The 23,254-nt window shown below is 45.9% G+C and overlaps 9 protein-coding genes across 9 annotated transcripts; 5 read left to right on the top strand and 4 right to left on the bottom strand.

Moving 5' to 3' along the window:
• Window positions 1-7: 7 nt before the first annotated feature.
• GLAREA_08611 (Sialidase) lies at window positions 8-1,211 on the bottom strand (the record flags this gene model as incomplete). The annotated part of the gene is made up of 2 exons (XM_008090655.1): window positions 8-704; window positions 754-1,211. 2 exons carry the CDS (start codon window positions 1,209-1,211, stop codon window positions 8-10), a joined length of 1,155 nt encoding a protein of 384 aa, XP_008088846.1.
• A 1,012-nt stretch (window positions 1,212-2,223) lies between these two features.
• On the bottom strand, window positions 2,224-4,239 carry GLAREA_08610 (uncharacterized protein; the record flags this gene model as incomplete). The annotated part of the gene is made up of 1 exon (XM_008090654.1): window positions 2,224-4,239. The coding sequence occupies one exon, from the start codon at window positions 4,237-4,239 to the stop codon at window positions 2,224-2,226; it is 2,016 nt and encodes a 671-aa protein (XP_008088845.1).
• Window positions 4,240-4,875: 636 nt separating this feature from the next.
• On the bottom strand, window positions 4,876-6,142 carry GLAREA_08609 (Clavaminate synthase-like protein; the record flags this gene model as incomplete). Its single annotated transcript, XM_008090653.1, has 4 exons — window positions 4,876-5,517; window positions 5,570-5,713; window positions 5,761-5,928; window positions 5,981-6,142. 4 exons carry the CDS (start codon window positions 6,140-6,142, stop codon window positions 4,876-4,878), a joined length of 1,116 nt encoding a protein of 371 aa, XP_008088844.1.
• An 820-nt stretch (window positions 6,143-6,962) lies between these two features.
• Window positions 6,963-8,819, top strand: GLAREA_08608 (MFS general substrate transporter; the record flags this gene model as incomplete). The annotated part of the gene is made up of 9 exons (XM_008090652.1): window positions 6,963-7,261; window positions 7,305-7,395; window positions 7,446-7,549; window positions 7,599-7,647; window positions 7,700-7,804; window positions 7,849-7,915; window positions 7,961-8,434; window positions 8,484-8,569; window positions 8,676-8,819. The coding sequence occupies 9 exons, from the start codon at window positions 6,963-6,965 to the stop codon at window positions 8,817-8,819; spliced, it is 1,419 nt and encodes a 472-aa protein (XP_008088843.1).
• Window positions 8,820-9,402: 583 nt separating this feature from the next.
• GLAREA_08607 (uncharacterized protein) lies at window positions 9,403-10,461 on the top strand (the record flags this gene model as incomplete). The annotated part of the gene is made up of 1 exon (XM_008090651.1): window positions 9,403-10,461. One exon carries the CDS (start codon window positions 9,403-9,405, stop codon window positions 10,459-10,461), a length of 1,059 nt encoding a protein of 352 aa, XP_008088842.1.
• A 1,862-nt stretch (window positions 10,462-12,323) lies between these two features.
• Window positions 12,324-14,619, bottom strand: GLAREA_08606 (MFS general substrate transporter; the record flags this gene model as incomplete). Its single annotated transcript, XM_008090650.1, has 5 exons — window positions 12,324-13,553; window positions 13,606-13,868; window positions 13,924-14,179; window positions 14,229-14,281; window positions 14,571-14,619. 5 exons carry the CDS (start codon window positions 14,617-14,619, stop codon window positions 12,324-12,326), a joined length of 1,851 nt encoding a protein of 616 aa, XP_008088841.1.
• A 1,294-nt stretch (window positions 14,620-15,913) lies between these two features.
• Window positions 15,914-18,400, top strand: GLAREA_08605 (PA; the record flags this gene model as incomplete). Its single annotated transcript, XM_008090649.1, has 2 exons — window positions 15,914-16,845; window positions 16,891-18,400. The coding sequence occupies 2 exons, from the start codon at window positions 15,914-15,916 to the stop codon at window positions 18,398-18,400; spliced, it is 2,442 nt and encodes an 813-aa protein (XP_008088840.1).
• Window positions 18,401-18,752: 352 nt separating this feature from the next.
• Window positions 18,753-19,606, top strand: GLAREA_08604 (uncharacterized protein; the record flags this gene model as incomplete). Its single annotated transcript, XM_008090648.1, has 2 exons — window positions 18,753-18,790; window positions 18,841-19,606. 2 exons carry the CDS (start codon window positions 18,753-18,755, stop codon window positions 19,604-19,606), a joined length of 804 nt encoding a protein of 267 aa, XP_008088839.1.
• A 1,260-nt stretch (window positions 19,607-20,866) lies between these two features.
• GLAREA_08603 (uncharacterized protein) lies at window positions 20,867-21,935 on the top strand (the record flags this gene model as incomplete). Its single annotated transcript, XM_008090647.1, has 2 exons — window positions 20,867-20,904; window positions 20,954-21,935. The coding sequence occupies 2 exons, from the start codon at window positions 20,867-20,869 to the stop codon at window positions 21,933-21,935; spliced, it is 1,020 nt and encodes a 339-aa protein (XP_008088838.1).
• Between the last annotated feature and the right edge of the window lie 1,319 nt (window positions 21,936-23,254).

The raw sequence follows: 23,254 nt of genomic DNA, 5'->3' as shown, positions 1-23,254 counted from the left end.
CCTGCCTTTACTTCGCATCAGGAACAATCCAATTTGCACAACTCACAATAGTCTCACTCCTCCCATACATCCCCCCGTTGGTAACCAGGATCACCTTCCCCTTCGTATGCGGCATAATCCTCAAATCCCGCGTATACCCAACTCCCTTCCCACTTGGAACCCTAATCCATGCCCCTGGATGACCATATGCGCGATTGATAAAGAAGTCCGAATACTCGCTATCACTTGTGATGATAGTGCCATTCGGTCCTCCAGCAGGCGTCCAAATAGTTTGTGGCCCGGCGCTGGAGATCGTGCCGTCGGTAGCTTCGAGGAGGATTTCCTCTGCGGTGTCGAACTCGAAGGGGCTATCTGCTATGCGGTAATGGACTGCGTATTCAGCGTTGATTGGGTCTTCTTGTGCGAAAGCAAGTTCGTAGGAAAATATGTATTTTCCGTTCCCCATTTTTGCGATGGTTGTCATGCCTGGTCGAAGCGTGTAGTTTGTTTCCGCTGCGTCGTTTACTACTTCGCCCCAGTTCTTGAGATCAAAGGTTGTTTGATGAGCGAGCTTTTGACCGTGTTTGGGATCTCGTGAGTCGGAATAGAAGACGCCCAGTTCTCCTTCATGCATAAGGATCATAGGTTCCCATACTGGCGTTGCTCCATTGGTTGTGTTCGGTCCGCCGCCAACTGCGACATCTGAGACGAATTCGAATGAACGTCTAAAAGACAGTCAGTTTCGAACAAGCAAATAAGTTTGATGCGACCTACCCTTTATCAGTGCTAGCATAAAGCTGAATATTGGTGGATGAAAAATCAGCTGGGATAGCATTCGCAGTCAAGAGTACAGTTCCAGCTGGGTAGCCGCCAAACTTCTGCGGAAGCTCGTAAAGGAAAACTTGCAAGATGATTGACCCCACATCAGCTGCAGCCGAAAAGTAGACTTTTGATAATTCTTTCCAGGAGTAGCCGCCATCTTTGGATTGATATATTGGAGCATACACGCGACCGGGTGGTGACAATGACCAACTAGCAAGCAATGTGTCGTCTTTGTCGCCGTTATGTTCGAGTAGGACAGTTCGGGCGTAGCTTGTGCGATGGCTGGTCCAGTTTCTTGGAGGATTAAAGATGGTTACATTGTCGAACGGTCGATGTTGATAGACGAACGGATCAGGAATTGCAAGACCCAGTCCAATGAAAGACAATAGAAGAACGAAGAATGCTGTCATTTTGTTAGACACCATGCTGGTTTAGTTGATCGATGATAATGAATGAAACATGGAGATCTCTGAGCTTATGAACTTACTTATAAGATGCGGAAAACGATTCTTTTGATTTAACGAGTACCCGTTACAAACTGTTAAGTTAGATGAATTGCCTCTCAACCCCTCAGGAACTGCAGTCTAATGCAGGAAGAATTAAGGAACCGTCCAGCTACTGCTATATGACGATATTCAAACTCGATATTAACCGTTCCATCTAAACTTATTCGTCGTTACAATTTACCCATTACCTACATAGGTAACCGACCCCCAGGAAGATCGTCTCGCTTAACGAGCGGGAACGTTGCGGCAACGAGGGGTAATAAGCTTTTGATGCGCACCAATGATCATTGCTCGTCCTCTGCAAAGAGGATAGCCTCAACTTCTTCGTACCAGAGACATCGACAGGTACGAGCTAGGGTATCTAGAAACATTGACGGCGGATATGATTTTCCAGACCGGTTTTGATGGACATAGTTCATGAGCTTTATCCAGAGACTCAGATCTTGTGCCCTCAAAATCCAAGGTCTTCTACATTACGCATAGTCAAGATTGCTGTCTTCTCTCTTGCTACTGCGCAGCCATATTTAAACCGGTTACAGTTGGAGGCTCGCAAGAAGTGTGGACCATGAGAAGCGAGGCTTAAATCTATTTCCCGAACAAGTAATTGTTCTATTTGTGGTCGTAATAGGTGTATAGAGATCTTCTTTCGATGGAAGCCATCTGAAGGAAATGATGAGTAGTTCGAACAGATTTACATGATCGGAGCTGTTGATGTCTTATTTGTTCAATATGGCAGAGAATTGTTTGCAAACAGCTTTGTGATGAGTGTGCAGTGGCCACTTCTTACGTGTACTGCAACAAATGGGTTTTCCATTCTCATTACGACACGCCAATTGACAACAAAGGATTCTCACTAGTATATATTAGATTATTTTCGTAAACTCATGTGCGAAAGGGGTTCGACTGCATACATAGCCTACACAATCGTGATATCTCTCAAAATAACTCCTCGCTTGAGCAAATTCTCTTTGCTTAGGCGAGGGTCATACCATTGACTATCATGTTCGGCGTGCTCAAACCAAAAGTTATTCGGTTCCCCTTCAGGATTCATTTCTCTTCCTCCACTAAACTCAATTGTCCACCCATCAGGTAACGTACCTAGCCGCGGATCTTGGGAGGTTCTCGTCCCGTCCTCATGAACATAAGCCCAGTTCGCATTTTTGTCCATCGGCAGTCTCGCCCATCCCCTAGGAAGTTGACCGAGCACAGATTCGCCGTGCATGATGCCGGCAACGTAACAATAACCGAGTAACTGGTATTTACTTATGCTGTCTTCAACCTGCCGCAATAGTAGAGGGTGTCCGCTACCAAGTGTGACCCAGACTTGATCACCAACCTGCGCGTCGGCCGGAAACATACCGATGAGTCCATTTGCTGTTCTGCAGAATTTCCTACCTAAGACCGATTGCAAAAGCCGCTGAGTAAATACGCGATTGGGTTCGTCATTAATGGTTCTCCAAGTGCCTGATTTATAAGCAGTCTTCGCATATTCTAAGGTGGGTGCTTCGAAATGGCCGCGAATGCAATCCTCCAAGACACGACCGCAGAATATAGTTTTGACGAAAGCATCTTCTAGGGTACCACCGCCAACATATGGTGCCGTTAGTGGTTTGTGGGGCTCCCAGCTTTGAATGCTCGAGTGAATCTCAGACACTTGGGCGGAAATTGAAAGTGGTGACTCACAATGGAGCAGCTTATCTACTAGGAGACCTGTAAGATTCAGATTGCCATCCTTTACAGAGGTTGATTTCAAATTTGCACCTATCACCGAACCAGCAGCTCCAGCAGCATTAATCTGACCACAAGCATTTATATCAGACAGATCCGGCACCCAAGTAGGCAATTTGCCAGTTGCCTTAGATGATGAGACAAATCTGAGTAGAGTCAAGCCATTGCCGTTTAAAACAAAATCTCTGGCAAACTCCAGGTACACTTCTTCAACAGATTTGGTATAATCAGGAATAATGCTGAACCTTTGATGTGTTGTAACTTGAATGACGCCGAGAATTGCATAAACTCTATCGCGAGGATCGCAGCATCTTCTGTGACGCGTTTGTTCCAAGATGTCCTCAACTGATTGTGTCGGGTGATAACCTGCGACAATGCCACATATTGCGTCCATAAGCTTGCTGTCGAATATTTGCAACCCAGAGTTCTGATACGCAGGGTATCCTAAAATCCACCAAACTGCTGATGTAAATTTCTGCCAATCTAGTTGCAGCGAGCCGACCAAAAGCGTTGCTTGCTTGCTCAGTCTGATCTCTTGGTACACCCACAGTCTCGTAAACCATTCTCGTTCGAACAGGTCTCGGACGGCAAGCCACTCAGCATTTTTGGCTTTCAAAGCAATGGCATCATTTTCCAATGATTCTGTCATGGAACCCCTAACGCTATACGCCGTGTGTGTGACATTATCATACAAGTAGTCGGTTCCAATAGTATGCAATGTCTGAACTGCCAGAGGACTAGTCTTATCACTTGGACCAAGCCAGACGAGAACTTGGCGGGCTGTTTGATAGACTTCTCCCATTCGGCGTACTTGATAATTTCGCTCGTCGGTGTTTTGCTGATCAATACAAATAGCATCAATCCAGAGAACACGATGGCTTGTCGACCGCCGGAGGTGGCGGAGGGCAATCTCTAAGTTTTGAGTGACAGGTAATTGTCCTTCCGAAATCAAGTCGCCATATACCGACTCACTCAAGGGGTTGCTCGGATCTGGCGGTAACCGTTCGCGGACTACAATGTTCTGTCGGTTCTCAGTCGTTCCCCAAACGTATGATAAGGCCTCATAAGCCGGAGATTCGTTCTGGCCAAGGGAGACATGAAAGAGCTCAATTTCGATTTCGCAATCGTAAGTTCCTGGTTTCAACACGAGGAGCCTGATGGAATTATCTTCCACGGAAAGAGGCGTGTAGTTGAAAATGCTCATCGTGACAGCTAGTCGGTACATAAACCCAAGCAGGTGGTCGTTCCATGTAGTCCAAACTGGGGAAAGATTGTCTAGCAGATATAAAGGAAGACTTCAGCTATTTGAGGCTGTGCTCTTCCTCTTGCCATGAGGCGTCATGTTTCCGTGTATTTGATCGTGGTGATTGGGTGACTGAAGCCAACTCAGGTTCAAAGTACAAGGACTGGACGAATACTTCATACTAGTATCGGATCATGTTTCTCAAGCTCAACGGGTATTGTTCATCATCAGTGTTGTTGAATTCAGACCAGACACGTGAGATCGCGCACTATTATGGTGGTATCACATGACGCAGGCTTGGCATATTGATAAGACGCGTCTCCCGAGTCCTCCTATCCCGAGGTCGTGGATTTCCATCGCCAGCACCCAACGCATTTGTACATGATGTCAGACACTCGGCGACACTGGACGCGCAAAACGTGGCAATTCAGGTTACTTTTGAATCACCAACACTGGTATCGGGAACAAGCTTCTTATGTGCAAGTTGCAGGTAATCTGCAGCGCTCCCAGGACACTTGTAACCTGTGTAGTCCTTTTGGGAAACTAGTGTAGGCTAATTTTGATATGATTATACAGGCTTATCATCCTTCCTCTCTGCTACGCTGCCTCGTCCTCGATCTCCAGATCGCCCACCTTGAAAGTCTTGCCTCGTCGATCTTCATAGTCGGTGTGGTCGTGATAGTCTCGAACTCTCTCCCGAACGTATTGCAACCCGGTTACCTTTTTCCTCACCTCGCCGTTCTGCGTCCCTTTGACAAGACCGAGCCTCTCTAGCAATGGCGACGGAGCAGGAGCAATGTCAACTTCGTTTCCGGGACGAACGAAATAAAAGAGGCCGAGCCGATGAATGTGATCTTGGTCTGGAGGAGGCCTTGTTACTCGATGAATTGTTGATTTGAGATATCCTGCAGACCAAAATTGCATGGCATCTCCAACATTACATATGATTCCTCCATCAACGGCTGGCACATATTTCCATTCTCCTTCTTTCGTCTTGATTTGGAGTCCTGCCACGTTCTGGCTCCAAAGCAATGTCAAAGAGCCGAAGTCGGTATGCGCTCTAGACCAGGAGTTGTCCACCAATGCGTCCTGCGATTCGGAACGCGGGCGATATATCATGTATCGCAGGTGATCTTCGGATTTGGATGAGTACTCGTGCTTTGAGGAGAAATAATCGTGAGGAAGTTCTAAAATTATGGCGAACAGCGTGAATATCTTTGCTGCAACAGCAAGAGACCGCTGAGAGATCGAGTTAGCTTGTTTCGTCCACTCCTTTGGAAGCAGAGCTTACCTTGGAGAAGTCTTCGATCTCAGCTTCAAATCTTTCGAAGAAATCATGATGAGGCTCATGCGCCAATTCCGGAATATATTTTGGAAAGTTCCAACTTTCGACGTTATCGAGAACTTCTGTGCCCATGACCTTCTTCTCCCCAGACTGGAACTGCTTAGCACTTGTAGTCCGTTTGTTTGCGTCTTGCTTACCGCTCGGTACCCAAAGTAATTTCCTTTTCCAAAATCACATCGCAGCTCGGGCTTGTCTCTTTCTTCCTGTGGAAGGTTGAAAAACGCCTGAGCAATACTATATTGGCGAGTCACTTCTGCATCCGAGAAGCCTGTTCCTGTCACACTAAAGAATCCGGTTGTCTGGACCTGCAAATAATGTCAAGTGATATCGAGCAGTCACAAACTAATGCCCACATACCGCATCTCTGAGCTCCTCGGCCAATTTCTCCTTCCCCCCAGGTTCATCCAATGATGATAGATCAATTACTGCGATTTCCGCCCATGGTAATTCGTGGGTCGTTTCTGCTGGTCGCTCCCATGCTGGGAGCTTTGATGAATCTGAATGAATAGCAGAAGGCATAATGCTTAGGTCTTGTTTTAAAATCTGTTCGTTATGATCTGCTTCTACTTTTTGCAGCATTCAAAGAGGCAGTTTTCAGTCGTCATATAAAGGAACTGCGAGCGTGCATTGCACCCAAGAAGCTCCGAGTGCGGGGTCATCTCTTGATGATAAAACGTTCCTGAAGCTGTGTCACAATTGAGTAGTACCTTTCTGGCAGTACGGCACGGATTCAGGATTAATGGTCAGGAACAATGCGACGCTAGATTTCTCTGATTCATGTTTGCGAATGAGTTCCTTCCCCGTTTATCTGCTTATGTGCGATAAAGTTCGATTTCCTATTTTCTCTTAGCATTTCAGCTCAAATTCTGTAGATCCTAAGCACGCAATCTGCAGTTCAAAAGATGACATGCCCCACTATTATAGTTGCGCGAACTTTTTGACAAACCACGATACTAGTTGAGTATTGCTTCGGAATAGAGTCATCCAAGGTGGGATGTTATATCGGGTCGCTGTTCACCATCAAACGTCGCCCAAGCATTTCCCAAGATCTGGGTGGGAACTGCCAATTCCTTCATAGGTTAAATCGTACCCCAATGCATGATATTTTTCATGAACACATGGATGTTTAGGTTTTGTACCATTCTTCATTTGCAAGACGTGCTCAAATTGACATCTGGGTCTATGATGTGTGAAATACTAATCCGAATGATAACCACTCTGTCGGGCTCGTCCGAAAGTCGTCTATCCTTGTCCTAATTTCTCTACTTCTTGTACCTTTCGTACAGTCCTTGGCCTGTAAACAATCCGAGAAGTGTCGATTTCATCTTTCAACAGGACAATGGCCAACCACGATCCCATCGCTGCTTCGGGAAAAAGTAATGCGGCACATATACGGCAAGATGCTGGATCGGGATCATCAGTGTCAGATGAACATGAGCAACTCATTCTGAAAAATGCGCGTCGAAAAGTAGACAAGCGACTTCTTATTTGGTATTCGTTTGTCTACCTCATCATGCGCATTCATGTTTCGAACATCACCAATACGGCCATCATCAATATCGAGCAAGGGACCGGCATCAAAAAGCAGCTAGGTAACCTTACGAGCCAGCAATGGGCTTGGGCTCTGAGTGTTTTCTAGTAAGTTAAAGTCAGTAGCAATGAAATGTTCTAACTCGCAAAGCTACCCATATCTAGCATTCGAGCCTCTCGCTACGCTCATGCTTAAGAAATTCTCTCCGTCTGTCTGGATGAGTCGTATTATGTTGACATGGGTAGGTTCTCCATGCTAGAGGAACTTTCATATATCTGACGTGATATGAAGGGAATTATTTCCATGTGTCAAAGTGCCACTCAAAACTATGCTGGTATTCTGGCATGTCGATTCTTTCTTGGTTTAGCAGAAGCCGGGTTTTACCCGGGTGTATTGTGAGGATGATTTCTTGTCAGTGCCGAGAAAAAGCTAACAGGAAAACAGGTACCATTTGAGCTTCTGGTATCCAACTCATAAACTACCACTGCGCATTGTCCGTTTCACATTTATTCTCAATTACCACGAATGAAGCTTACGAATTCTAGGCCTTCTTCTATGCATGCGGCATGTTCTCCGGTACTGTCAGTGGTCTGTTAGCATACGCCATATCATTTATGAATGGAGCAGGAGGTTTAGCTGGGTGGCGATGGGTAGGTCATGTCTGAATTGATCTTTCAGCAGCTAACTTTGATAGGTCTTCATTTTGGAAGGCATTCCAGCAATACTATGCTCTTTCTACACGTTTTTCTTCTTGCCAAACTGTTAGTCGATCCGACGAGTCAAAGGTGCATATGCTAATTTTGCAGACCCGCAAACCGAGAAATTCGTCACAGAGGAAGAGAGAGCCCTCATAATTGCAGATCTGCCATCTGCTGCTCCAACGATGGGCGCCAAAACATTCAACATCGCGCAATTCAAGGAACTTGTTCTACATCCAACTTTCGTGCCCTTCCTTCTTATCTGGATCACTCACGGCATTGGTGGTTGGGGAATATCCTTCGTTCTACCAACCGTCATTTATGAGCTAGGGATATCAGATACTGCGCGGACCCAGTTGATGACTATGCCTCCATACACATTCGTATTCGTCATTCTGTTGACTCTTGGCTGGCTCATTCACACCAAACGCCTCAATCCATGGGTTGCAGGTTTGGGTCTCGAAGCGGCTCAAATTGTCTGCTATATTTTGCTTATCACGATCAGGAATAAGGAGGCGAAGTATATCTTTGTCATGATTGCGACTGCTGCTTCGCAGAGTTTCTTTCCGATTATTTGGCCAGGTGAGTTCGTTCATTGATTGTTTTAGGTTAAGTGCTGACAACGAATTAGAGCGTATTCGGGCTGCTCATGGCACTACGACTGCAGGACTTGCAATTGGGATCACGAACTCGATGGCACAGTTGATGGGTATCGTGGTACGTTCATTCAAAATACTCATTCTTTGTTTTCTTTCCCATATTCCCATCCACAGGATCTTCACCCAGTAAGTTGTCATTACTGCAGTCACTCACTCAATGCCAGGGCCCTCAAATCTATCAATCAAAATTCGGGCCAACCTACCGCGTAAGCTACATCACGTCGATTGGCTTACTTTGCGGTACCCTCATCTCGCTGGTGCTCTCATGGTACTTTGTCGCCAGGCAGGATGAACAGACCAAAATTTGAGAAGAGCGGAATTCGGAGAATAGTAGTACGAGTGAGGTTGGCAAGGAGGTCTAGTGATGGCACACTTGCACATTCTAGACGACATAATAAGCAACAAAAGCAACAACAAATCCGATAGAGATTGTACACTCTTTCATCTACCGCTTCTCAATGTGGTAAGGCAGTGAGCAAGTATATGTCCACAAGTGTGAACGTATTGCCGTGCTGACCTATTTTCTATGAATTTTCTGTCTTCCTGGAACTTGTATGGCAGCCCTGCTCATATAATCTCTGGACTTTGATTAACCACCAGCATCACTTGTTCTAATTGGGCAAGGGCTATCAATTACTTGGCAATGCCAAAAATTGGTCTTTCAAGTCGATACACCTGGCCCCTTTGGGAGTTGCGCCTTCCTACTAAATTTCAAAAAAGGATACCTAGGTAGCAAGGGCTACTATCAATTTCACACTAAGATCTCAGTTCAAAACTTAATCGATCACTTCCCGTCTCCCGCCTCCCGGATCTCAGATCTGATCACCACCTCCTCAAATTCATGACCACCTCACCACCACCCGTCAAACCACCAACGAGACACCACCGAAGATGCACACCCATAACCTCCTCATCTTCACCCCCACCTTCGCCCTCTACATAACCGCACACCTCCTCGCTCCCCGAAACCAAATACACCAACTCAACGCCCTCCCATCCCCATCTCCCACTCCACCACCGACAATCGAGTTGAAATCCAACCTCTCCTGTCTCCTCCTCGGCGAAGCCCTCGCCATCTGCGGCTCCCTCACGCCCTCCTTCGCTACCCTTGACGCCACCGTCCAAGCGAAATGTCTTTGTTACTCGAGTACGGTTTGGCGGCCGGATCTATTTGATGGGGCTGTGGGCGGTTGTGCGGATTTTGCTAGTAGGAGTGCAACAAGTGCGTATGGAGCGTTGAAGGGGATTGAGGGGTTCTGTGGGGGTGTGGGGGATGTTGAACGGGTTGGAGGGATGGGAGGGATGGGTGTGGATGGGATGGTTGGAGGTAGTGTGGGTGGTGGGTCTGTTGGAGGTATGACTATGAGCGTCGTTGTGGGAGGAAATGCAGGATGCAGCCAGGTTCAAAGCATAATGGCTGCTTGCAGTCAACTCACGCCCGGATTTGGAGGAATGAACGACAGAGCCAGAGCGAAGTGTCTATGCTATCCGAATTCTGGCACATGGGCACCTACCATCTTCGATAATGCACTTAGCACTTGCAATGCATTTGCTAAAACGGCCGAGCCTACGCTATTTTCAAGTCTGGCCGACATGCAAGGATTTTGTTCCAGCGTTGGAAATTTCGCTGTAGCCTCCACCACCATGGCAAGTCTTCCGCCGGTTGTGACGGAGATCTCAGTCCTCCCTCTTCCAGCGCCGATATCTTCACTAGATCTTTCTGTCACGGCAACAAACCCGCCAACCACACCCTCCCCAGAAATCCAACCCTCTTCCACCTCACCCTCAGATCTCCCAACACCCAATCACGGCATGCAAACTTCCTCCCCACTACCAGTTATCGTTCCAACTGGCCACGCGAGCCGACCAAAACCATACGTATCTGCGACGAAATGGGAGGTCATCATGATTAGTGCTGTTTGTGCTGGTGTGGTGCTTTTTTTATGGTAGGGATCTTTTTGGGGGGAGCGTGTTGGAGGGCTGTGAGAGGGGATGGAGAGGAAGATTAGAATTTTAATAGAAGGGGAATTGGAGTTACCGAATGAGAGGGATTTTGGGAGTGGAATTTTGGAAGTTTTTGGACGTTGTGGAGGTTTGTATTTTAGATTATGGAACGGTGATGTTTTGGTCGGTTTAATATAGGATTTTGTTGATTCTGATTAGTGAATGTTGGGGGGTTTGAGAGTTGGTGGGTTGGTTGCGTTATGAATGAACGACTGGACTTTACCTACTGAGGAGCCGTCAGGGTCGTTTCAAGCTCAGAAGTAAGATTGAAATACCACTTTCCAAGGAGGCGCTGGTGATAGATAGATTTTCAAGTTTTACAAGCGTTCAGCTATCTGCTCCCCGATAGTATACAATGAGATCGATGAACAGAAAGTTCACGTGCAGCTGAGTTTTATGTATTCAAGTATACCCTCGACAGGGCAATCGACCGATTTTCATTCACTCGGGGCGAATGAAAGCTTCGGAGACGGTAAACTACGACTCAAGTGACGGGTACGGTAGGTTTGACGACGATGGGTGATTCTGGTAGGGTACTGTGTTAAATGAGTTGAGTGGTAATACTCAGACACAACTCAGAGTAACTCCTGAAGAGTTTCAACAGGCCAATTAGCGCCACAAACATGACCTCCAAAAAGCTCCAATCTTTGGGCGCGTTAAGAATTATTAGCTAATATAGTTACACACTTTTAGACTAATCACAAGTTTTGCAAGCGACCACCTAAATCAACTTAACTTATGATAGCCTATGAATAGTCTAAGAGTCTGATTAAATTAAGTACTCCTTTACTAATGTTGTAGGGTAGTCATGGTGTTGGCAACAGTCTCTTAATTGCCTTTGGATTATGGTGGGTAGGTATATCAATGCTTAATACTTCAATTCCTAGCGTCCTCCTGAGCCCTACAATCACCCTCAATCACCCACATCAAAAACCCCAACTACCGCCTCACGCTTCAACAAATTCACCCAGCATCTACTCCCCCCTTTCTTAACACTCTTCACCCAAACCGTATGCAACACACCGAAAATCATAGCATCCCATTTAATCACCGAGAAACTCCAGGTTGCAGTTAGAGAGCCTTTTCTTGCCTGAAAATTGGAGAAACTGTCAATAAATTATCGGTACTGTTGAAATTTGTTTCAGGTTTTTAGCTTTATGATGGAGACTCTCGAGACTCATACGTGGAGAAGGTGCAGGGAATGAGAGGGGATTTGTTAAGAGGTATGTAGTAACCTGTTGAATGGTGTTGGGATGGGGAATTTGTGGATTGGTGTCTCAACTATATTTGCATTTGCGAGTTTAGCCTGGAGAGACAAGGACTTGTTTATATGATATATGATTTCCTGACTTGATTTGGAATAAAGTGAGGGTGTGTATATTGCCCCTTGTATAACGAGTTGAGAAATCGACGAAATGGAAGATGGTGCATTCAAATCTACTCTGCCATATCCGAAGTTCGGAATTGGTCATTTATTTGCCTTTAGAGCGGTTACATCTCACTTCCAAAAACACTTACCCTCCGGCATCAAATCCTTACATGATCTTTACGTTTGGCATCGGGTTTATCTTCGGCTTACGAGCGAGATAAGACCCAAGGAAATGAACTATTGATTCATCTCAACGCTTGAAGAAAATTAAAGCGAGGTAATCATGGAGGTGTAAAACGAAGACGTAGATAAGACAAATGCTCACGTCAGGATTGAAAACCCTGGATTTATAATGGCAAGATTATATATTTCATCTGACGGTATATCTACCAACGTCCTCTCAACTCTATTCCTTACATATTACCCACCCCCTAACAACTTAAGTAAAACTCGTCCCCCCAGTCCCCTGCCCCAAATTACTAGCCGCCAATCCATTACTTAACCTCCTGCCACCCCCCGGTCCAACTGCCTCCCGAAACCCAAGCGGACTGCTCATCCTTGTCTCAAAGGACTTGTAACTATGCGACGTCTCACTCTCCTCGTGTCTCTTCCTCGAGTTCACACGCGACAGACTAGGTCCGTCGATGATATCGAGCGCTTCTTCATACTCGTCTATTATTTCGTCGCCTTCGAGGATCTCGCCGTCTTCGTCGATAGGATCTAACAGGTCTTCCTCTTCGTCGTCGGAGTCATTGGTTTTGTTGAATCCTTCCATTTCGATGAGGTACCAGATGGGAATGGCGCCGAAGATGGAGATTATTGCCAGAAGCCACCAGGGTGTGATTATGTATCCTTTCTCGAGTCCCCATGTGAATGCTGGTCCTGCCATTGCTGGACCAGCGGCTCTTCCGATGGCACTCACGCTGACTGCAACACCGTTTAGTGTACCGAGAATTCGTAGACTTGTCGCACTGTTGGTCAAGAGGATGACTGAACAGGGAAATGCGAATATTCCTGCTATGCATTTGAATATCATGATACCGAACATTGCTGCTTGTTGGAGTGGTGATGAGACTATTAATGCTAGATATGGTGTGAGGAAATAGACGATTGGATATGTTATGGCACAAGCTTTGAAGCACCTCAGGACTCCGAATTTCCTGGCGACAGGTGGGAAGATCAAGAATTGTACCAGTCCTCCAAGAACACCATAGAGAGTGAATATTGTACCGATTCGACCTGAGCCGAGTCCAAAACCGCCTGAAAACTTGAATGGTAGATGAGTGTTGGTGGAATCTGGGATCTGCTTCGTATGGTGCATAAACACCGGTAGCAATTGATCATATGCCACCGAATGAAGTGCTAGAAATGTATAAGCAGCGACATTGATGACACTCTGTCTTGTGAAAACTTCAGAAAGAGCGGGTCTTGATTCTACAGGCTTTCCAGATCCTTTACTTCGAGATCCCTCATCAAATGCACGTGATGAGTCTGAACCCGCAGCGGAGGTTGGTCGAAGAAGGGATGCATTTTCTTCGAAGCCTGCAGAACGACGACTGAAGCTCTTGTGCTTTGATTTGACACCAGATAGTGCTTTGAAAAATGTGACCAGTTTCTGACCCAGGACCAAGCCGTAGTCTCGTTTGTGTCGTTTTGTTTCGAGCGTTTCCTGAATAAAATGTGAGCAAGGATGAAGGAAGAAAGGAAGCAGTGAACTATACCCTTAGAAATAACAGACCAGTCATAATTCCCGCCAGAAAAAATAAGCTGGCAATGATATTTGGTAAGGCGAACGGAAATTTTATCAAGAATTTGCTGTCGCCAAACAGTCCTGGATAATTTGTTGCTGGGTTGGCGAACAATCCTCCAAATGAAGGGCCAAAAATTGATCCCAGACTCCATACGAGAGGCATGATTGAAAATGCCCTTGGCTGTAACTCTTTTTCAGGAACCATCTCTGCGACCATCGTACGTATAATACCAACTGTTATGGTTAGCACAATGTCGACTTATTCTGGGTAGTGACATTAGTGCCATACCATTTCCGTTCATCGCTCCTGTGAGTGCTCTCGCGACAATTGCCATAGGCAAAGTAGTGGACAGACCGAAGAGTAACGTGCAACATAATGTGCAGGTTAAGCCCGTCAAAATGGTCGATTTTCTTCCGAATTTATCAGAAGCTCTTCCCCAGAATATGGCAGTCGTACACTGTGAGAGTGAAAAGACAGCCGAGGTAATTCCAGCCCATTTCGCAACCTCCTTCTTTCTTACTCCAAAACTTTCAATCATTTCTGGCTTAAGGAGTGTTAAAGTTTGAATTAATACTTCAGATAGATGTACTAACAAGATATGGAAATATTGAAGTCAGAGTCAAAGGCTCTGCAAATCTGGCCACCGCTGATGGTAACGTTAGCAAGAGAAAAGGCGATGCAAATACCAAACAATCATTATGCTGGATCAATAAGTCTAAGTGTTGAAGGCGCAGTCAGATGAAACCACACAGAAAGATCATAATTGTCTGGATGGGTGTAGTCTCACCAACGTTACCACGGATGCTGTAGCACTCGATATGTCATGACAAGGCTTTCTGAGGGACTCATTCTGAGCGTGATCAACCGCGAAAAATAGCTTAATGCCAACCAGAGTGAAAGAATTTCCGGTGAATTCTCACGATGGAAAGACGTACCTAAAATAGCCAGCTGCTGTGCCGGCAGCTTTGGTGTTTTCTTCACCATGTTGGACTCCGGTCAAGATACGGAGACAAATTTCTATAGGCGGCCAAATATAGTAGAGGGCAACAGTGAGGGGACTCTCTAGTGCTCTATAGCTGAGAAGATATTCAGATTAGACACGCGGTTGTGAGTTTTGTTATCAAGCGTTGCCTTATGAACGAGGTCCTACTTCGTGTTTGTGAATAGGCCACGATAATGTGATTCAGTAATGGCCCAGTGCAGGTTTGCTCGAAGACCGATAAAGATAGTTTGGTGTCTTTCTTACTTAGGACGAAAGTAAAAGTTGTAAAAAATGGAGAAGAGAGCGAGAGTGGGGAGGAGAGAATATGTTCAACTTGACTCAGCAGCCAACGAAAGTGGCGGAACCTGGTATACCTCTGTCACTTTGCTTCAAAGCCTCATACGCCCACGAGAACCTTGTCTGGTACAGGAAAGTAAGACAGTCGAGACGCGGTGCAGTGCAGTGCTGTGCAGGTTAGAGTCGTATTTTGGACTAACCCAAACGGAGTTCGAGTTGGAATTGGGCGCAGTAGTGGGCGGAAAGCGGAAGCCAGGAGTTCGGAATTGATTGTCTTCTTTGGTATGTAGTTGTCGATCATGGCTGGGAATAGCTTCAAGTCGAATGCGCTGATGTGGGATTAGATCCGAACCCGATCAAGACGGAACTAGATTAATTAAAAGAGATTTAGACTCTCTGCTCCTTTCTTCCACGCAAATGTCAGGCGGTTCTTCTCGTGATCCATGGATGGAGGCGGGGAACATCAAAATTCTAAGACACAAAAAACGCCCAAGCTCGTAGCCACCCGCAGTCCCCGGCGTCTGGCATTTTGATTGTTCACTGGCTCGAGTGGGCCGTTATCGCAATGAACCTGGCTTGGGAGCAGCTCCTATCATCACGTGCCCTCAAACAAGCTTGTCCGTAGCCGCACTGACATCAGCTCGCACCAGCTTCAAAGGGCAACAACGGGCGAGAGCTCTACTCCACCAGGATCCCAGATACTTTCCCCTTCAAGCAATCCCGTATGCGCTCCCACTTTTGAGCTTGAACGTTTTAGCTTCATTGATGATTGCGCTACCGATTGACACGTTTATTGGCAGGAACGAGAGTGAGATTCGTCATTAGTGGAACTACCGTTGATCTCCCAGCTAGGTAGGTGATTAGAATCATGTAAGTCGTGATTCACTACATATACTCAATCTCTTCTGCGCTGCGCTTCCTCCTCGATTTATATCTTCACTTTTACCATTGATGGTAACCTGGAAAGCTCAGCAGATCTGGAAAGGTGATATCGCAATCATGGCTAACATCGCCGACCAGAAGATGGAGCACGATGAACGGACACCATTGATTACCACTGTACAAGTTGGTCCTCCTCGCCAGCGATACTCCCACAGCATCGTCCGAAGATTTTGTACAATTGCGTTATCATCTTCATTGCTGGCCCTCGTTGTCCTTTTCCTCCTCCCTGCGAGCGTACTTGACCGACATCATCATCATCGAAGGCCCTCGCGCCCTACCCCACCCCCACCGAATCATGGCCGCAATGCCCTATCGTTCAAAGAGCTCCAAGACATATTGATTGAAACCCCAAAAGAAGAGAAAGCGCAAGAATGGAGCAAATATTATACTTCAGGCCCACATCTGGCTGGAAAGAATTATAGTCAGGTCCTTTGGACTCAAGAAAGATGGACCGAGTTTGGAATTCAAGCAGATATCACGGCGTATGATATATACATCAATTACCCTCTTGGCCACCGATTGGCTCTTTACGAGAAAAACAAGACCAAGAACGCCAGCGAATCTTCCTCTTTGTGGAATGTGAAGTTTGAAGCAAGCTTGGAGGAAGATGTGCTAGAAGAGGATCCAACGACTGGTTTGGAGAATAGAATTCCCACCTTCCACGGATACTCAGCCTCTGGAAATGTCACTGCACCATATGTATACGTCAATTACGGCACATACCAAGATTTTGAGGATTTAATAAAGGCAAACATCAGTCTAGAAGGAAAGATTGCTGTTGCAAAGTATGGCGGCATCTTTCGAGGTCTGAAGATCAAGCGTGCAGAGGAGCTAGGAATGGTTGGTGCCGTTCTATTCACAGATCCCGGTGACGACGGAGGTGTCACGGAAGAGAATGGAGTAGAGCTGTATCCAGATGGCCCGGGCCGAAACCCAAGTAGCGTTCAAAGAGGAAGTGCTCAATTTTTGAGCGTTGCTCCAGGTGATCCGTGAGTACACTCCATATCGATGCATTTCATCTTCTAACTTTGCAGAACTACGCCTGGTTACCCATCCAAGCCCGGCGTCCCTCGAGAACCAGTAGAGGGCAAGATTCCATCTATTCCATCTATCCCAATATCCTACGTTGACGCTATCCCGATCTTGTCGGCTCTGAACGGCCACGGACCTTCACCCAAAGATTTCAACAAATACTGGCAAAAGAATCTGGGATTGAAGTACAAGGGAGTCGATTATAACATTGGTCCTTCTCCAGACAGCTTGGTATTGAATTTGGTCAACGAACAAGAATATGTCACAACTCCACTGTGGAATGTCATCGGTGTCATCAACGGTACACTCACAGACGAAGTTATCGTTATAGGTAACCATCGAGATGCTTGGATTGCAGGTGGAGCCGGTGACCCCAACAGCGGTTCAGCGGCTCTCAATGAAGTCATTCGGTCTTTTGGTGTCGCCTTGGCCAAGGGATGGAAACCCCTTCGTACAATCGTATTTGCAAGCTGGGATGGCGAGGAATATGGACTCATTGGATCGACCGAGTGGGTTGAGGAGTATCTTCCCTGGTTGTCTGGCTCGAATGTGGCATACGTGAATGTGGACGTTGCTACGGTGGGACCCAGTTTCAAAGCGTCTGCTAGTCCCTTACTGAACAAGCTCATCTACGAAGTCACCAGCTTGGTACAGTCACCAAATCAAACCATTCCGGGACAGACTGTTGGAGATCTATGGGACGGACAAATCAGTACTATGGGAAGTGGCAGCGACTTTACTGCATTCCAAGACTTTGCTGGTATTCCATCGATTGATCTTGGATTCGGACCTGATCCTTCAGCCCCAGGCGACACCGGTGCTGCAGTCTATCAATATCACTCGAATTACGATTCTTATCACTGGATGAATACATATGGCGATCCAGGATTCCATTATCACGCCACTGTAGCCAGAATCTGGGCGCTGTTCACAGCAAGACTTGCAGAGGCTCCAGTCATCCCACTGAACGCCAGCGACTATGCGACCGCATTGGAAGGTTATATCTCTCAAGCCGAGTCGAAACTTGATTCTGCAATCTCCGGCACGTCTACTGAAGAAGAAGATATGGAAGCTCGGTCCCGACCAACCGTCCTGGAATCGAAGGGCGACCTCAAGGCTCTCAAACTCTCATTTAAGAAACTTTACAAAGCAGCATCAAAATTCAAACATGCTGCCCATCACCAGGACGCCTTCGCCGCTGAATGTGCCGAAAAGGCTGGTGAAGATATTCCGTGGTGGAAATGGTTCTCCAAAATCCGTTTGTTCTATCACATCCGTGCAGTGAATACCAAATACAAGTACCTCGAGCGTCAATTTTTGTATCAGCCAGGTCTGGATAGTCGATCATGGTTTAAGCATGTTATATTCGCGCCTGGACTTTGGACTGGATATGCGGGTGCGGTATTCCCTGGTCTGGTTGAGGCGATTGAGGCCAAAGAATACGACAATGCGCAGAAGTGGGTGGGCATTATCGAGGGAAGTATCTGGAAGGCTTATGGGAGTTTGAAATAGAGAGCGCGTGAAGAAGGTTTGAATCCAGAATAGTTTAGATTCAATAGATGAATTTTTTCTTCCAGGCGGGGCTTTCCTCTTGCCGTGGTGTTTTTGGAGTGAATTTTCGCTTCGTACTTCTATCCGTTTCAAAGTTTGGGAAGTTGGACACTAATTCAGGATCTAGGCAGCTAGAATTTACTTCGGATCACCACTCCTTCACGAAGTCCCTTTAAATACGTGATCATCCATCCTTTACATTGACCTGTCTTGCTACATGCTGTACCACCACTTTTAATACATCAGCGACACTTTGAAAAACAGACAACAGAGAGATTCATATCGATTAGAATTTACAACCCTTTTTGTCAGCATGACTGGCCCAACTAAAAGGCGAGCCAAGCTCTCCATGTAAGTGCCTCTTTTACCAAGTGCGTTAGTCCTGCTAATATCAAGGGCAGGGCGTGCTTCACCGTTGACCCGCTCAAGGTTGTAGTCGGCAAAGACGAATCACAAAAAATGTTTTATATCCAGAAGGAGCTCATATGTAGCGAGTCCGAGTTCTTCGCAATTGCTTGTAAGGACGCATGGAAGAGCGGCAGAGACAATACCGTCACCCTTGCTGAGAACGATCCGGAAATCTTTGGAGTCTTCCTAGTCTGGCTCACCACCCGCGATATCCAAAACGCGGACGGCGTGCTGTCTCTTGAATTTGTCGAGCAAGAATTCGGGAAAGGCAAACAGAATGATGCATTCAAAGACGCGACGGTCAATTCCGCATCTGCACAATTTGACTTGCTAGCTCGTTGCTACGGCTTCGGGGATTTTATTCAAAGCATGGGCTTTTGCAATTGTGCCATGGACCACATCATCAGTATTTCCCACCACGTTTGGAAAGGCTCGAATAAAATCATAGGGGTCGCAGCCAGACACATCAAGCTCGTGTATCCCCTCACCAAGGTCAATTCCCGCTTGCGCCAGTTTTGTATCGATACGTGGGTCACTAGCGTGTCGAGTAAGTGGGTGGAAGCCAACATCGAGTTCTACTTGGGAAGAACTTGTGACGATTTCTTAAAAGCCATTATTCCTAGACTGATGGTTAAGGAGACTTGGGGGAAAGAATACTACCCTGATGAGTATCCTTGGGTTTTCCCGTGGCGACGACAGCCAGCTTACTATCATCTCAAACCGACGCCGGAGATGGTCAATGGGACGGTTGGGGTCTAGTGGTCTGGCTGGTCTTGGATATAAGGATTTTGAGAAAGGAGAACTCACTTCGACGGAGAAATATAGCAATAAACACCCGATACTGGATTAGAAGACCAGCAGAGTCATTTGAATCTCAATACATTGTTACACCTGTGTCTATTCATACATCTTAATCACTCTTCTCGGAAAAGAAACATCAGTCGTCGCATTTGGTACGCGGACTGAGTACTCACCTTTCGATTACGTTACGATGCTAATTATCTCTGTTCAGCTTCACTTTCGTTCACTGTATCTCATGTTCCTTCCTTCTCTTTTCATAACTCACCATCATCTTCTTTCCCTATTTTCTCTTCGTTCCTCTTATCTTCACCTCCGTAAGTTTTACTGGCATCGATATCTCACTGCTATGAGCAATTGATCGTCGATCTTACTTTCTCTCGCTGGTTAACCTGAGGAATTGTTTGCATCGATCTTGAGGTGGCGGCTCTTTACAAATCTTTGGGTCGGATTTCTGGCTGCACTGCTGGGTGCCTTGGTTTGTTTCATTGGTATGAAGATTTGGTGACGGCTTCGGGTGAGTTGCGTGGGCGTGGTTCAGGGATTTCGTGCTCATCTTCGTCAGATTCTACAGTAACACCTCTGTCAGCATTCCCTTATACTTTGCACGCATCTTTACAACAAGAGATTCTTATCAACAGTTTTTCAGTTTCGGATGTGTCTTGCGGGCGTACTTCCTGCATCACCCGCTCATCTTCCTTAGATACTGCTCCACCCTACTTGCGCGTCCTCGCTTCTTATCATCTCAGTCATCTCCCAGGATTCCTGCTGAGGGCTTCAGGTACAAAGATTGACAAACTTCCGGGTATTTAGTACTAACTCTCAACAGATATTCATATCGTTAATTAAAAGCTCGGACATCTTTCCGATCAATCTCGTGAGCACGAACGTGTGCAGCAGCTACTGTGGTACACAGTCTTGCTTTTGGGGTACCGCACTCATCTTTGAAAAACACAAACCTTTCAATCCGTACTTTCTGGTATCTTCCTTCGGGGTATTAAGCCACAGCTTCGAGTGAGTATTTCGATATTATCTCTTCATTTATATACTTATCTCGTATAGTCACGGTACTTCGGATCTTGAGACTTCTGCCCAATCGAGGTGCCTTCAGATCGAGACTCAGTCACTTTTCAACGGACTCATTCAGCATCAGCATCTCCACTTTCTTCACTTCCCAAATCACTAACTTTGCTTCAAGTGATTCAGCTTCACCTCAGCATTATGGCGGAACCACCCAAGAAAAAGCTTAAGATCTCTATGTATGTATCCTTATGTATTTCGTAGTTCATTTCTAACACTGTGCGCCAGGGAGAGTTTCACTGTAGAGCCTTTGAAGGTGATCGTCGGAGCCGAGAAGCGGGTATTCTTTATCAACAAGGATCTGATATGTGCTCAATCAGTTTTCTTCGAGACTGCCTGCAAAAAGGAATGGTTTGCCGGTCTGGAACATACTGTCACACTCGCCGAGGAGGATCCAATCATCTTCGGGAAGTTTCTGGTCTGGTTATCTACGGGGGATATTGAAGGAATGAAGGAACTGCTGGCAGCTGAACAAGTCCCTCACAACTCTGCTGTTGAATCGCCTGAAAATTGCGCCAGAAAAGCAAAATTTAAGCAGCTCGTTTCGTGCTATATTCTCGGAGATTCGCTTCAATGTACACGTTTTCAAAATTGCCTCATCAACAGCATTTGCTGTCTAGCAAAGAAGGCCGACGAATCCGGATTCTCGATTGTTTGGGACGATGACATCCTCCAGACTACTTACAACAACATTATCGCGAAATCTCCTTTACGCAAATTCTCTCTCGACTCCTTTCTTTCCCAAGATCAGAAGGCTATTAGTGCAATACTGGAGCTGAATGGAAAGAAGAGAGAAAAAGCAAAGGAATCGAAAAGTTTGGCACGGAAAAAGTGGAAAAATGACAGAGAAGGAATCGCTTGGATGAATGAGTTGGATAAGCAAAGGGACAATAAAGGGAATGAAGTGATGTCTGGCGGGTTTGCTCAGGCTTTGGGGATACTTACTGGGAAAATGACCTTCAACAAAGCAGTACCTTATATCAACTCAGCCATTATTTTTCGTCTTTCGAACCGAAGACCAGGTCAACGGACAGATAAAAGGGTTTTGACTGGAGATCTTCGACTCGCTGTGAAGAACGTGGAGGATGTTATAGCACCGTTGGCGTTGACAAAGAAACTCTTGAACAGTTATGGGCTTGTCATTGGAAAGAATGGGATTCTAGAGGAAGCTCTTTCAGTGAATGACATTTCGGCGCCTGTTGTTTCTTAATCAATAGCATTAAATCATAAGGAAATGTAAAATAGAATCAACTTTTACTACGATCATTTTATTTCGTTTCTCCACTCCTAATATTAGGCCTTGTCCAGGCATACATTCTTAAACCAGACATGATCTCAAATTTGGGGAGCTTCTTTCTTTGCATTGAAAGCAAGAATCTTCGGTTCTTTCAGTAAAGCGTGTGCTACACTCCAGCTTTTGCGTCCCAAAATCTCTTGTCTTCTGGCGTGCAACTGCCGGTTTACAAATTCCTGATGGAGCTTTACTGGCCGATTAAATTTTCCGGCCTAGAATTTCGATGGCTACGATTCCGAATTTGTGCGTGATTATTTGGTAAGAATAACGTTTTGTGTGAATTGATGACGGTGTAGACATCCTATGATATCCTGATTGGGTAATTGTTGAAAGGGATTTGAGGGAGGTGTTTAAAGGGCCGTAGACAAATTCTTATTAAAAGCTGGAGAGTCTGAGTTATGGACTAGGTCTGGCCTTCATTCTTCTATATATTCGAGTAGAAAATGACACTAAGATTTTCTCAAAGCCTTACAAGTGCGAGTTGGGGTTTGATTTTCATTTGCTACATGTACAGGATGTCGGGTAGATTCGAGGTTGGATATGTTGCAGGTGTAGCAACACAAACGCGCTATTCAATAAACGATGTTGAATATGAGTAAGCAGGAATCTATTCATGGCGCTACAATTGTTATTCTCTGCAAAACTTTGCAACCGAAGACTTTGTCATTTTGAGGCTTCACCTTCGTCGTGATCTTTCTCGTTTCGGCTGTCAGATGTGGAAACTTTGTTTACTTCTACAACCTTGCTTGAGTTTCACACTACAAGCTTCAACAACTTCATTGCACCTTGCAATTGAGGTTACAAGATATGTCTCGAATTCGGAATCAACAGTGAAGTGTCAAACCATATCCGAACCTCAGATCGCATTGATTTCTATACGTCGATCTCTGCATCTTCGCTGAGGTCTTTGTAAGTTGACCTTTCCATTGGCTTGAGAAGTTAGATCGACTTATTTCTGGGGATTCTAACATTTACGAAGGATTTGAAGCCTGTCTGGTGCACTTGAATTCTCGCCTTCAACGCGTATCGATCTTCCAATCTTTCGACGGCAGCCTCGGTTTTACAAACTTTGAAGACGATTGCGATAACATGGATACCCCGCCAAAGAAGAAGGTCAAACTTTCAATGTTGGTTGTTACTACACTGTAATCATGTGCTTGGCCCTTGGCTAACATAACTAGGAAGCCGTGGGCTGAACCCATCCAAATCAACGTCGGGGAATCTGAAGATGAATT

This window comes from Glarea lozoyensis (genome assembly GCF_000409485.1).
Source record: "Glarea lozoyensis ATCC 20868 chromosome Unknown GLAREA9, whole genome shotgun sequence".
Lineage (NCBI taxonomy): Eukaryota > Fungi > Ascomycota > Leotiomycetes > Helotiales > Helotiaceae > Glarea > Glarea lozoyensis.
This window is presented reverse-complemented; position numbering and strand designations above follow the sequence as displayed.